This window comes from Crotalus tigris, unplaced genomic scaffold (genome assembly GCF_016545835.1).
Source record: "Crotalus tigris isolate CLP2741 ecotype Arizona unplaced genomic scaffold, ASM1654583v1 scf7180000020588.15403103151:6194809, whole genome shotgun sequence".
Taxonomy (NCBI): domain Eukaryota; kingdom Metazoa; phylum Chordata; class Lepidosauria; order Squamata; family Viperidae; genus Crotalus; species Crotalus tigris.
Window position 1 is genome coordinate 1457734 of NW_024098092.1, and position 14767 is coordinate 1472500.

At 45.9% G+C, this 14767-nt stretch overlaps 1 protein-coding gene across 7 annotated transcripts in view; it reads left to right on the forward strand.

Annotated features, from left to right (window-relative positions):
- Window positions 1–14767, forward strand: part of CASZ1 (castor zinc finger 1) — a 259152-nt gene that overhangs the window by 216677 nt on the left and 27708 nt on the right. For 6 of the 7 annotated variants that reach the window (XM_039367870.1, XM_039367871.1, XM_039367869.1 and 3 more), the window contains 2 exons: window positions 1083–1151; window positions 11457–11547. In XM_039367870.1, the coding sequence (XP_039223804.1) occupies window positions 1083–1151; window positions 11457–11547 (160 nt within the window). The remainder of the gene's footprint in view (window positions 1–1082; window positions 1152–11456; window positions 11548–14767) is intronic. The other variant, XM_039367872.1, reaches the window with a different exon arrangement.

Here is a 14767-nt window from a genome sequence, read left to right on the forward strand (position 1 = left end):
TCAGACAAGAGCATGTCAAGGGCGGCCAGATGTGAGGCTGTCAGCCTCTGAAATGCTTGGTTTTTAGGAGTCTGTGTCACTCAGTGCAACTTCTCTTCTCTTCTCTCAATGCAACCAAGTCATTCTAATCCTTGATCTTCTCTTCTTTCATTCTTTCATTTCATTCTTTTCCTTTCCTCTTTTCTCTCCATTCCTCTCCTCTCATTCTTTCATTCTCCTTTCATTCTTTTTCTCTCCTCTCTTCTTCTCTCCATTCCTCTCCTCCCTCCCCCTTTCTCCCTTCTCCCCTTTTTTTCTCTCTCTCTCACACACACACACACACAGAGTTCAGGTAAAATTGGGGCGGGTGGGTAGAGCAAAAGAGATCACCGTGATTTTGGGTGTGGCTTACCTCTGGGCCATCACTTCCTAAGAATCCTTGCAAGGACTAAGCCAAGAATTCTGGACTTTAAGGAGCGCTCAGTGTGAGAGATTTCCTTATTTACTTTGCGTCTTACGCCCAGCAGCCAAGGCAGGCAGCGGATTAAAAAAAGAAAAAGAGAGGGACGATTAGGCAAAGAGGGAGGCCACAGCCCCACTTGGACTAAGTGAGCGTTAATGGGGAAAAAAATCCTAAGTTTTCTTCCCTTGCAAACGGGCCCGTGAAGGAAGCTGCAGACTGGACATCCTGGCCCAGTTGGGCATAGAAAAGGCCAAAGGATGGGTGGATCCTTGGCATTTCCAGGTTCAAAGAGATCAAAGACCTTGGGAAATGCTCTCCCCTGCCTGCCTGCCTGCCTGCCTGTCATCCTGGAAAACTCCATCCAGGTTTGGTGGCTGATATGGTCCAGATTTTCTCGGCTGGCGTGCAGGGATAAGGTGCGTTTTTATAAGCCTGGGCCAACCTTTGCAGAAATAGGACTTGTTGGTAAACTGGGGTGAAATGTCCCTTAGCCAGCCAATGATGAGGAAATGCAGGTCCTCCCCCTCAGCCATGTTTTTGGATGCGGTTTATTGTGGGGGGGGGAAATGGGGGGGTTTGGATACATCTCCTGATACCGCCTGGTGCTAACCATCTCTGCCCTGTGTGTGCTTCTCATTAGGAATGGATTAACCACTGACAAACCAGCTGTCACCGAAGATGTAAATATTTACCAGAAATATATTGCCAGGTAGGCCGATGCCCCTTGGGGTGTGGGGAGAGGGTGGAGGGGGCTGCAACTGCCCGTCTTGGGTGCGGTGTAAGCCGCCGCTCAGGGTCCCTTCTCTCTGACGTCCACACTGGCTCCCCCACTGCTATGACTGCCATCTTTCCTGCTCAGTCCCTCTCCATCAATCAGAGTAGAGCGGGAAGGGGTCTTGGAGGTCTTCTAGTCCAACCCCCTGCTCAGGCAGGAGACCCTAGACCATCTCAATCAATCAATCAATCAATCAGAGTAGAGCTGGAAGGGACCTTGGAGGTCTTCTAGTCCAACCCCCTGCTCAAGCAGGAGACCCTACTTAGACCATTTCACTCAGTCACTTACTCGGGGGTCTTACTTGGGGGTCTTCTAGACCAGGGACAGGCGACCCAAAATACTCAAACAGCCACTTGGACCCGTTTCCCACCGAAAACAAAACACTGGGAGCCACAAAACCCTTTTGATATCTGAAATGAAGATAACACTGCATATATCCTTTTTTACCTTTATTATAGGTGTGTGTATATGTCTATGTATGTGTGTGTGTATATGTATATATTTATATATATATATGTATATGTACGTATGTGTATGTATGTATGTATGTATATGTATGTATGTGTATATATATATGTGTGTGTGTGTATGTATATGTATGTGTATGTATATGTGTATGTGTGTATATATATATATATACACACACACACACACACACACATACATACATATATATATATATATATATATATATATATATGTTTTTATTAAAATAATGATCACCAAGAGAAATTTAATTTAAATTTCTCTTGGTGATCATTATTTTAATAAAAATGGAAATTCCCAAGAGTCAAATTTTTACTTGTATTTTTAATATATATATGTATATATAATAAAGATAAAAAAGGATATATGCAGAATTATCTTCATTTTAGATGTCAAAAGGGTCTGTCTCTCTCTCTGTCTCTTTCCCTCCCTCTCTCCCTCTCTCTTTCTGCTCTTAGTCTGCCAGTCCTCTTCCTCCACTCTTTCTCTCTCTTTCTCTCTTTCCTCTCTTTCTCTCCCTCTCCCTCCCTCTCTCCCATCTTCTGCTCAGCTGGCTTCAAGCTGTTCCCCAGCCAGCTCAGGGGAGGCCCCCTGGGCTCTTTTATGACTCGTGGACTTCAACTCCCAGAATTCCTGAGCCAGCATGGCTGGGCTAGCTGGCTCCTCCCCTTCCTGCTTCCTGCAGGGACGCAGCCAAGGGAGGAGCCACGCCCAGGAAGCTGCTCACACCTGGTGGGAGAAGGCCGTGAGTCCGCTCTCTTTTTTGCTTGCTTACTTACACATACACACACACAACGCACAACACACACAAGCGCAAGTGCCTCTTCTCTGTGTCTCTGTCTCTCTCTGCAAATGGCGGAGGAGGCTGGGAGCCGCAGGGGAAGGCTCAAAGAGCCACATGGCGGCTCCGGAGCCACAGGGGGCCAAGCAGGAGAGCTGGCCTAGCCCCGTTCAGCCAGGGGCCTGTCCAGTCTTTCCTCAAAGCTCCCATTGGCTGAGAGGAAGGGCCGTGGCACGGAAGGCCCTCCCCCTGCCTGATACTCGTCTAAGAAGCTTCTCATCAGAAGAAACTTTTTATTTAGTGGTATTAATACCACTCTTCAATGCCTTGGTAAGGCCACACCTGAAATACAGCATCCAGTTTTGGTCACCACGATGTAAAAAAGATGCTGAGACTCTAGAAAGAGTACAGAGAAGAGCAACAAAGAGGATTAGGGGACTGGAGGCTAAAACATATAAGGAACGGTTGCTGGAATTGGGTAGGTCTAGTTTAATGAAGAGAAGGACGAGGTGGGGACAGGATAGCAGTCTTCCAATATCTCAGGGGCTGCCCCAAAGAAGAGGGAGTCAAGCTATTCTCCAAAGCTTCTGAAGGCAGGACAAGAAGCAACGGATGGAAACTCACCAAGGAGAGAAGCAACCTGGAACTAAGGAGAAACTTCCTGACAGTCAGAACAATTAACCAGTGGAACTCCTTGCCTCCAGAAGCAGTAAATGCTCCAACACTGGAAGTTTTTAAGAAGAGACTGGACAGCCATTTGTCCGAAATGGTATAGAGTTTCCTGCCCGAGCAGGGGGTTGGACTAGATGACCTCCAAGGTCCCTTCCAACTTTACTACTATTGTTACTATTATTAACTTTGCCATTCATCTTCCTAAATTCCATTCTAGATGGAAGTCACCTGGTGGTGCCCCTTGCAACAAGTTTCTCTCCTCCCAGCCACGTTTTACAGCAGGCAAAGGGCCTGAGCTGAGTTTGCCACCCCCCAAATTAGTCAGATCAGGGTGCATCCCTTTATTTCAGTCAGGGACTTAGATTTTATGTGTGTGTGTGTGTGTGTGTGTGTGTGTATGTATGTATTATATAATATATACATACATACATACATGTATGTATGTATATGTATGTATATATTATATAATATATATGTGTTTGTATGTATTATAAATAAATAAATAAGGGAACCTGCCTTATTGCAACTGAGAGAATTTTTCTTCTCCAATTCTGCTGGTCACTACCCAAAATTTGCCCCTTTCGTGACTAGCTCTCCATAGGAATGTTACCCTGAGCCTCACTGTTACCCTGAGCATTCACTGAGACACTGTAGCATTCATTGGGATTTTGGGCCACCGGTTTAGGAAATACAATAATAATAATAATTAATAATAATAAAGTTGGAAGGGACCTTGGAGGTCATCTGGTCCAACCCCCTGCTCAGGCAGGAAACCCTATACCATTTTGGACAAATGGCTGTCCAGTCTCTTCTTAAAAACTTCCAGGGTTGGAGCATTCACCGCTTCTGGAGGCAGGTTGTTCCACTGGTTAATTGTTCTCACGGTCAGGAAGTTTCTCCTTAGTTCTAGGTTGCTTCTCTCCTTGATTAGTTTCCATTCGTTGCTTCTTGTCCTGCCTTCAGGAGCTTTGGAGAATAGCTTGATTCCCTCTTCTTTGGGGCAGCCCCTGAGATTTTGGAACGCTGCTATCATGTCCCCCCTCGTCCTTCTCTTCCTTAAACTAGACAGACCCAATTCCAGCATCTTTTCATCTCAATAATTTAAAGCCAAAATCAGAATGGCATCGTTCTTAGAAAAAAAAGCATCTGCTTTCCATACATGGCATGGTGTGTTTTGCGACTCAAAATGAAATCTCTCTCTCCCTCTCTCTCTCTCTCTCTCTCTCTCTCTCTCTCTCTCTCTCTCTCCTCTCTCTCTCCCTCCTCCCTCCCCCCCCCCTCTCTCTCTCTCTCTCTCACACACACACACACACACACAAATACACACACACACACACACACACACCCCAGATCTATTTGCAACGGACAAATTGGGATAACAGCACACAATATACCAGCCTCCTCCGTGTTATATCCCTTCAGGTGGGTTGCACTCCCACCAGTTCCCATCATCCCCAGCCAGAAAGGTGGAGGCAATAAGGGGGGCAGCCCAACCCCTGGAGGAGGGTGCCCGGATTGAGGAAGGATCTCTGGGCAGATCGTTCTCCTGTTTCCAAATTGCCCTTCAGCTCCCTGAAAACCCGTCTCCAGCTGTAAATGATTTAACAGCACATTTAACCAGACATTATCCAAGCAGGTAGCCACAATGAGGGTGGTCTAAGCAAAGAAATCAGGTGTTTAATTTCTCCCTCTCTCTCTCTCTCTCTCTCTCTCTCTCTCTCTCTCTCTCTCTCTCTCTCTCTCTCTCTCTCTCGCCTTGCTGCATCTGAAGGGCAACTCCAATGCATGTCCCCATGTGGGTACACACACACACACACACACACCCTGAGACTTTCTTCTGCTCATTGTTTTCCCTGCCCAAAGTCCTTCCCCTTGGGGCTCTTAAATCAGACAGTGGGGCCGGCTTGATTAGCAGTCATAAGCTCATTATTTTAAGCCGTCTCTCGCACAAGACGAGGGTTTGTCCGGGTTTGTCCTTCTCCAGCTGCAGAAGCATCTCTCTCTTTTTTTTCCCCTTTCTCTCTCTCTCTCTCTCTCTTTTTCTCTCTTTCCCTTTCTCTTTTCCTTTCTCTTTCCCTCTCTCTCTCTTTCCCTCTCTCCCTTTCTCTCTCTTTCTTTTTCTCTCTTTCCTTTTCTCTTTCCCTTTCTCTCTCTCTCTCTCTCTCTTTCCCTTTCTCTCTTTCTCTTTCCCTTCCTTCCTTCCTTCCTTCCTTCCTTCCTTCCTTCCTTCCTTCCTTCCTTCCTTCCTTCCTTCCTTCCTTCCTTCCAGGAGAACCGCATTCCTGGAGATTAGCAGGTCCAGCTAGTGGCTGAAAGTCAAAGGAGAGAGAGAGAGAGAAAAGGTCTTTTGGGCCAAGGATTCCCCAGGCCGGGCCAGGCCCGGGACAGTATCAGTTTTGCCAGCGACACCGATCCTGTTCCGCCTGCCCTGCCTTGGCTTCCCCGCTTCCAGACCCCTTTGATTTAGCCCCTGACCGCGAAACCATCTGAAGCGTAACACGGGTGGAACCGTCTGGAGGAAACATGGAGCATCCGGGGGGGGGGGATCGCCAGGGTTGCTTCCATGACCCCCGCTTACCTTCCGTGGCCTGCCCGTCTCCTGACAGCCAGGACCCTAACCCGTCTTGTCCAGCCCCTGTCAGTTCATCTAATACACCCGTGTGCCCTGCAGAGAGGGGATTGCATTATAGCGGCGGAGCACAACGTGCTTAATCGGTTCGTGAAGAGGCGAAAGCAGAGGAAGACTCTTAACTTTTTCCTCGCGCCTCCGTATTTACATTTCTTCTTTTTTCTTGCCCCCTCCCTTGGACTCATTATTTATTATTATTGGTGCCCGAGCAGATGGTTCTGCTGCGGATCTTGCTTAAATATTTATTTACACGAGCTTTTTTACTCCCTTCTTCCCATCACTTGTAATTGGGGCGGTTTGGTACTGGCTGGGTTTCCCACCCACCCCAGCCACGCACATCATCATCGTTAACAGCGTAATGAGCGTGTAAACAGTTGCTAAGCAGGCTGGCTTTCTGTATTTTATTATTTTTATTAGTATTTATTTATCTGGAGGTTTTCCCCAGTAGGGAATGAAATAAAATCTTGGGTTTTGCACGGCAGTGTGTGTGTTGTTGAGTGTGCTCCAGATATCGTACCCGCTTGAACTCGCATATTGCAATCAGAAGCAAGGAGAGGTGATCCCCAGCTCTTGTGCTTTTAAGTTTCTGTTTTCTGCCGTTGCCTTGTTGTTTTCTCTCTGGATTGTGAGCTGATCAGGTTATCTGATGCCGCAGGATGATCGCACAACCTTTACGGAAGAGGTGGGCGGGGGGGGCGTATGGAGGAATACACCCCATCTCCGTTCTACTTTTGGATTTTTGATTTGAAGAACTGTAGTTTGTTTGTTTTTTCCCTTGTGAATTCCTGAGAATTCTCCATCAGATGTTCTTAGCTTTCCGGGCAGGATTCATACATACATACATCCTTGGAAAGGATCCATGTATATAGGTTTTCTAAGTTTACCTACAGAGCAAAGGCTCCTAAAAAGACTGTTCAGAGGCATGGATGCGGTCTCAGAAAAATGACTGGGGTTTCCGTCGAGCGCCTGCAAAGGCGAGTCCCTTCTTAATATATATTTGCTTTGTAATTTGAGACAGATATCTGCATTGGGATTAGCAGGAAATATGCCAAAGGAACAGTTCTCTGATTTTTTTTTTCCCCTATGGCACTCTAAAGAGACACACTCCGTTTGCATAATTCCCAAAATTCTATTTGAAGAGCTGGTTTGCAGTGGAAAATCCAAGGGGACGGACAGCTGCGTGCCGAATTACTCTCAGTGAAGAGTGCTTGAGCTTGACAGGATCATGGTCACAAATGCAGTCAGAGTTTAGATGTAGAAGCATAAAATGAGAAAATATGATAGATTAGAAAAAAAAGGGAGACCCTCTTGCACGATGTTAAATCCTGCTCTTGTATTAAGTGAGAAAATGGAATTTAAGTAAGGGGTCTGTCTGTCTGTCTGTCTATCTATCTATCTATCTATCTATCTATCTATCTATCTATCTATCTATCTATCTCTTTTTTCTCTCTCTTTCTCTTCTCTTTCTTTCTCTTTTTCTCTCTTTCTCTCTCTTTCTCTCTCTTTCCCTCTCTCTTTTTCTTTCTTTCTTTCTCTCTCTCTCTTTCTCTTTTTCTTTCTCTCTTTCTCTCTTTTTCTCTTTTTCTTTCTTTCTCTTTCTTTCTTTCTCTTTCTCTCTTTCTCTCTCTCTTTCTCTTTCTCTCTTTCTCTTTTTCTTTTTCTTTCTCTCTTTTTCTCTTTCTCTCTCTGTCTCTCTCTCTCTCTCTCTCTCTCTCTCCAAGTTACGCCAAGCCCACAGCATATAATGAATGATTTTAATATTTAGTTGCTTCATTGGTTAGATGAATCAATTAAGCATCTTTCTGATCTACTAAAAATCTGGCCCCAATTAAATAGGCCACAGATTTTTTTCCCAACATTAATTATGTGGGTGAGCCCTTCTGACGAAGGGGTAAAAGGGCAGCTCACCACTTGGTTACCAGAGGCCAATGGGCTTTTCTGGGTGAAGTCACGGCGCGGCTGCATTAATAAATAATGCTTGTCTTTTTTAAAAAATAAAATAAAAAATTGTTGCCGTGGCATCAATATCTATCAATATTCTTGATTTTAAATGTCTACTTCCAACTCAGGACAGGAAGAGTTTAGAAATAAATCCATTGGCCTTTGCACAATCGGGCGCATATTCTGTCCTTCCTCTTATTTACTTATTTAACAGTGTAGATGCTACTCCTCTGAATATTGCCAATAGCAGTTTTTGTAGCAAGGCTCAAAGAAACAAAACTTCAAAACTTTTTTTTTAAAAAAAACAAATCTATCAAACACCTCTGATTATAGCTGGTAGCATCGAAAACCACCTTATGGCTGATTAGCCTAGCCTTTGGGGCCTGCGATGATGAGAGGCGATCGGAGTAATATACCTGGTGTAATATAACAATATTTCTCCTTAATTCCAGGTTGCTTCTCTCCTTGACTAGTCTCCATCTGTTGCTTCTTGTCTTTCCTTCTAATACTTTGGAGAAGAGCTTGACTCCCTCTTCTTTGGGGTAGCCCCTGAGATATTGGAAGACTGCTATCATGTCCCCCCCTCGTCCTTCTCTTCGTTAAACTAGACCTGGGAGTAGGCAACCTTGGCTCTTTTATGACTCGTGGACTTCAACTCCCAGAATTCCTGGGCCAGCATGAGGGAAACTTTGGCCCCTTCATGACTCGTGGACTTCAACTCCCAGAATTCCTAAGCCAGCATGGCTCTGCTTGGAAACCTCCCCCTTTCCCCTCAGCATGGCTGGCTCAGGAATTCTGGGAGTTGAAGTCCACCGTCATAAAAGAGCCAAGGTTGTCTACCCCTGAACTAGACAGACCCAATTCCAGCAACCGTTCTTGATATATTTTTTAGCCTCTGGCTCCCTAATCATTTTTGTCGCTCTGCTTGTACTTTCTAAAGTCTCAACAACTTTTTTATAACGGGGCCACCAAAACTGGATGCAGTCCATTAATTCGAGAGGCCTCAGCTGGTGGACCCACCGGCCTTTCTGATAATGGGGCCCGTTTGGTTTTTCTTTCTTCTTTGGTGGTGGTGCAGTTCCTTGTCTCCTCTCCCCCAAGACCAGGGAAGGATCCAATGCTGAAAAACGTGGATTCAGTACTAAAGATGGTTCCTTATTTTGCTCTTGAGCAGGGGTCTTCCAACTTGGCCCTTTCGTGACTGGTGGACTTCAACTCCCAGAATTCCTTAGTCGGCCATTTTGATGAAACTGCAGGCTGGGATCCAGACCAGGGGTCTTCAAACTTGGCCCTTTTATGACTGGTGGACTTCAACTCCCAGAATTCCTCAGTCGGCCATTTTGATGAAACTGCGGTCTGGGATCCAGACCAGGGGTCTTCCAACTTGGCCTTTTCATGACTGGCTGAGAAATTCTGGGAGTTGAAGTCCATCAGTCATAAAAGGGCCAAGTTTGAAGCCCCGTCCTCTTGAGGACCAAAGAAGCAGCAGTCCTGGAAACAGACAATGAGAAAACCATGCACCATAATCTTATTTATCCCAATTTGGTCGGTTCTCTGTATCAACCCCGTGTGAGAAATGGCCCTTGTATATGCCTCATGGCTGGCTGAGGAATGCTGGGAGTTGAAGTCCTTAAGTCTTAAAGTTGCCAAATTTGGAGAGCCCGGCTATATAGGAAGAAGGTCTTCTTGGTCCCTGGCCACCCACCACCCACCCAGAACTAGGGGTATTGTCCAGGGGTGGGATTCAGCCAGTTCGCACCACTTCAGCAGAACCGGTAGCTATTTTTTTGTTGCCCAAGCCCAGAATGGACTTCTGGAAGTAGCATCCATGCAGACAACCGGTTGTTCACATATTTGAATCCCACCACTGGATGGATAGATGGATGGATGGATAGATACATAGATACAGACAGACAATAGACAGACAGATGATAGATAGATAGATAGATAGATAGATAGATAGATAGATAGATAGATAGATAGATAGAGTGGGATTCAGCCAGTTCGCACCACTTCGGCAGAACCGGTAACTAAGTTTTTGTTGGCCAGGCCCAGAATGGACTTCCGGAAGTGGCATCCACGCAGAGAACCAGTTGTTCTCCTATTTGAATCCCACCGCTGGTGTCGTCCCATCTCGCTTCTGCAAAATGGCGCCCGCCCCTGGTCTTGAAGGGGAAGCAACGTCCTGAATGCCACGGGCGCGGCCACAAGCCGGGGGCTTTGCATTGATGAAAATACGGGTGGCGGGGTGGGGGGGCCAGCAGGTGTGCGCCCCTTCTGCAGATGGCGTCAGCAAGCATGTGCAAAGCTTTGCTTTCCAAAGCTGAGCAGATGTTGCCCTTTAAAAATTAATCGCTTGAACTGTTTCAAGTGTCGGGCAAAGCCAAGAGGAGAGAGAGAGAGAGAGGTAGCCCTTTAGGAATCTATTAACTGGGGAAGGGTGATGGGGGTGGGGGGAGATTCCCTACCCCCCCTCCAGAACTGGAAGCCTGCCCCCCCTCCTGCACGCCAGCTTTGCCCTTGATGTGACACAGCCGAGCATCGCTTCTCCACTCTGCCAAATGGGAGGGGGAAGGGAGGGGAGGGTAAAAAATGGGAAGCATGGGACCTGCGTGGGCCCCAGGATGCCGAGGCCCCCCTGCCCATCTCCGAATTCTCCTGCACTCCTTTGGGATCCTGTGTTTTTTAGAGGTCTGTATGTATACATATAAACTTAGAAATAAGGATAAATTTCAGGACACTTAGAACAATTAGCCAGTGGAACAACCTGCCTCCAGAAGTTGTGGACACTCCAACACTGGAAGTTTTTAAGAAGAAACTGGACAGGCATTTGTCTGACACGGTCTAGGGGTTGGACTAGATGACCTCCAGGGCCCCTTCCAACTCTTTTATTCTGTTCTGTTCTGTTCTCCCTTGCTTCTCTTTTTCACTTCTTGCTCCAGGTTTCTCTCTTCTTTCTTCTTGTTTCTTGTCTTGCCTTCTGGTGCTTTGGAAAATAAGTTGACCCCCCCCTCTTCTTTGTGGCAGCCCCTCAAATATTGCAACACTGCTATCATGTCTCACACACACACACACACACACACACACACACACACCAGTCCTCCTTTTCTCTAGACTGGCCATACCCAATTCCTGCAACCGTTCTTCATGGGCTTTAGTCTCCAAGCCTTTAATCACCCTAGTTGCTCTTCTCTGCACTTCCCCCCCCCTCCCCAAAATCTCAACATCTCTTTTGTAATTGTGGTGACCAAAACCGGATGCAACATTCCGGGTGTGACCTTACTAAGGCTTTATAAAGCGGTGCTGATTTTGATTCTGTGCCCCTGTTTATACAACCCAGGATTGCATTAGCATTTTCGGCTGCCGCCGCACACGGCTGGCTCACGTTTAAAGCGACCGTCCACTAGGACTCCAAGGTCCCTCTCCCCGTGACTGTTTTTTGACCCGGGTGTCGCCTAATCTGTATTTAATTCCTCTGGTCCACGAGGAGGAGAAAAAACCTGTCTGCAACCTCTTGGCCCAGGAACGCCAGCCCTGCAGAGTGGGATCCATTGCCGTTTCGTGTCAGTTTTCAAGAGGCCAGCTCTTGTCCAGGGTTCAAGCTTGCTTTGAAATTGACAGACGTCTAAACAGAGAGGATGTGTGTGTGTGAGAGAGAGAGAGAGAGAAAGGGATGCCATTGCTCATTTTATTTCTGATCCCTGTCACCTTCTGCCTTTCTTCTATCCAGGTTTTCCGGAAGCCAGCATTGTGGACACATTCACTGCGCATACCAATACCGGGAGCATTATCACTGCCTTGATCCAGAATGCAACTACCAGGTAGAAAATAACACAGTCCAAACCCAGAGTCTTGGGAAGCCAGCCCCTGAAAGTGGGAGAGGGAAATAAAATAAAAACAGCTTCAGGACTAGTGAATCCAATCTAGCGGCCCTAACATCCAGCGCAGTCATTTGCCCACTGTAGCAGGACTGTTACACAAGGCTGGCATCCCCTGGTCCAGACTTTTCCTGGGGGAAGTTGCCAAAGAGAGGGTTTTTTGTTTTTAATTCCTGGGGATTTTTTTGCACGTGGGAAAACTCTCCAGAAGGTGGGCTTGAGCCAGAGGTGTGATGAGTCCTCTTACTTGGACCCTGTGAGCTCTTTCAAAAACCCCCAGGGCAAATTAGCTTCTCGCCAACGGCTAATTCCTGCCCTCCTTGATCTCAAAATATTTTTGCCAAAGTGGCGACTGCAAGGGACGGTCTCGGCCGCAATGCAGATCAGAAGAACATAAAAACGGGGAGGTTAATTCGAGGCAGAGCTGCACAGAGGGAAAAAGCCATCCAAGCTGGTTTGTGGATTCTTCTCATAAAAACAGCTTGTTGGTACCGCTCCAGATATTCTTTATGGACTGTAATTGTCACACAGCTCCTACAAACGCTCCCGTTGTAAGCCTTCCCCCCCCCCTCCAAGGAACGACCCTCTTTAAATACGGAAAGGCAGAGTAATGGAGAAGGATGGAAGGAGCGGACGTGGATTCATTTTGCCCTCTCCTCCCAAGGGGCTGATGTTAATCCCGCTCCGGTCAAAGGTGTTTGAGTAGCCCCTCCAGGGCAGAGAACCCCAGATGACCTTCAGTAGCTCCCGGCCAAGGAGGGGATTAAGGAAGGTGGGAGAGAAGCAGGAAGTGGAGAAGGGACCGAAGTTGGAAAGGCTGGGAGAGGTGCCAAGACCCAGTCGTCAAGCCGGCTCCACCGGGTCACGTGCTGCCTGTCTTCACCCCGCGCTCAGGGTTGGCTTTGACTGGGCCATTTTTTTGTAGTCAGGCCCCTGCCTCCCCCCTCCCTGCACCGGTCCTTAGGGCTGTGGTGGCGTGGTTGACGGGATTCCCAGGAATAGCTTTCTTGGATTTCTTGGCGTTCGTTCTCCTGCTTTGGAGGCACACCTCCCATTGCAGCTGGGAAGCCGGGTCTGTTTCTCCCAGCTTTGTAGGCTGTGGGTGTCTGGGTGGATGGTGGTGAGGATTTGGGCAGTGGGAATCCAGCAACGGGTTGGGGAGGGGGTGGGTCTCCAAGGTGCCTGAAGGCAGGACAAAGGAGCAAGGGATGGAAACCAAGCAAGGGAGAGAAGCAACCTGGAACTAAGGAGGAATTTCCTGACAGTCAGAAGAATGGAATGGAATGGAATAGAATAAAGATGGAATGGAATAGAATAAGAATAATAGAACAGAATATGGAAAGAATAGAATAGAATAGAATAGAATAGAATAGAATAGAATAGAATAGAATAGAATAGAATAGAATAGAATAGAATAGAATATGGAAAGAATATAGAATATGGAAAGGAATAGAATAGAACAGAATAGAATAAAATATGGAAAGAATAGGATAGAATAGAATAGAATAGAATAGAATATGGAAAGAATATAGAAAAGGGAAAGGAATAGAATAGAACAGAATAGAATAAAATATGGAAAGAATAGGATAGAATAGAATAGAATAGAATAGAATAGAATAGAATAGAATAGAATAGAATAGAATATGGTAAGAATGGAATATGGAAAGAATAGAACAGAACAGAATAGAATATGGAAAGAATAGAATATGGAAAGAATAGAATAGAATATGGTAAGAATGGAATATGGAAAGAATAGAACAGAACAGAATAGAATAGAATATGGAAAGAATAGAATAGAATATGGAAAGAATAGAATAGAACAGAACAGAATAGAACAATTAACCTATGGAACAACCTGCCTCCAGAAGCGGTGAATGTTCCATCACTGGAGGTTTTTAAGAAGAGACTGGACAGCCATTTGTCTGAAATGGTGTAGGGTTTCCTTCCTGAGCAGGGGTTGGACTAGAAGACCTCCAAGGTCCCTTCCAACTGTGTTATTTGTGTGTCTTTGAGGAAGGAGCCCTTAAGGAAGAAAGAGCTGGGGGGGGGGGACACGAAGAAATGTCCCTGCTTTAGAAAAGATTGCCTGACACACACACACCCAGGAGAGTGTAAAGCTTGGCAGTGGTTTTTGGCTGGCTCTAGAGCAGGGCTGTCCAATCTTGGCAACCTCAAGACTCGTGGACTTCAACTCCCAGAATTCCCCAGCCAGCCAAGCTTGGTTGATTTTAAGCCAAGTCTTAAAAGTTGCCAAAGTTGACTATCCCTGCTCTAGAGACACCGGAATAAGCGGCTGTATATTAGCCGTGTCGTGACAACAGAATCCCATGGAAATTGCTCCTTGGAGCTTCTTTGCCGCTCCTGCATATATCGCAAAGTTTACTCAAAGCCATAGAGCCAGATGGAGATTTATTCCTCCTTTCCAAGAGAGAAAGCTTTGAAGAGGGTGGTGGTAGTGCAGTTCCCCATCTGGATACAGAGGCAATCCTGTTCCGAAGATCCGCCTCTGTCCCAGCAGCTGGACTCACCCAAGGGGGCTCTCTGCTTGTGTTGGAATGGAAGGGAATGGAACAGAACAGAACATAGAAGGGAATAGAATAGAATAGAATAGAATAGAGTAGAATAGAATAGAATAGAATAGAATAGAATAGAATAGAATAGAATAGAATAGAATAGAATAGAATAGAATAGAATAGAATATGGAATGGAATGGAATAGAATAGAATAGAATAGAATAGAATAGAATAGAATAGAATAGAATAGAATATGGAATGGAATGGAAAGGAATGAACGGAATAGAATACAATACAATACAATACAATATGGAATGGGATAGGATAGAATAGAATAGAGAAGGGAATAGAATAGAATATGGAATGGAATGGAATAGAATAGAATAGAACATAGAATGGAACGGAAAGAACAGAATAGAATAGAACAGAACAGAGTAGAGAAGAATGGAATGGAACTGAACTAGAATAGAATAAAATAGAATAGAATAGAATTCGTGATCAATTTGGGGTGGGGGGGAGAATCTGGGCAAATGTCCTTGAGGGGGAAGCCCACACCCAAACACTCAATGGCCACCTGTTTCTGCAGGGTCAGTGATCTTGGCTGTTCTTTTAACCAGGCCTTGCCTTTACTTTCAAAAGAGAATTAACTC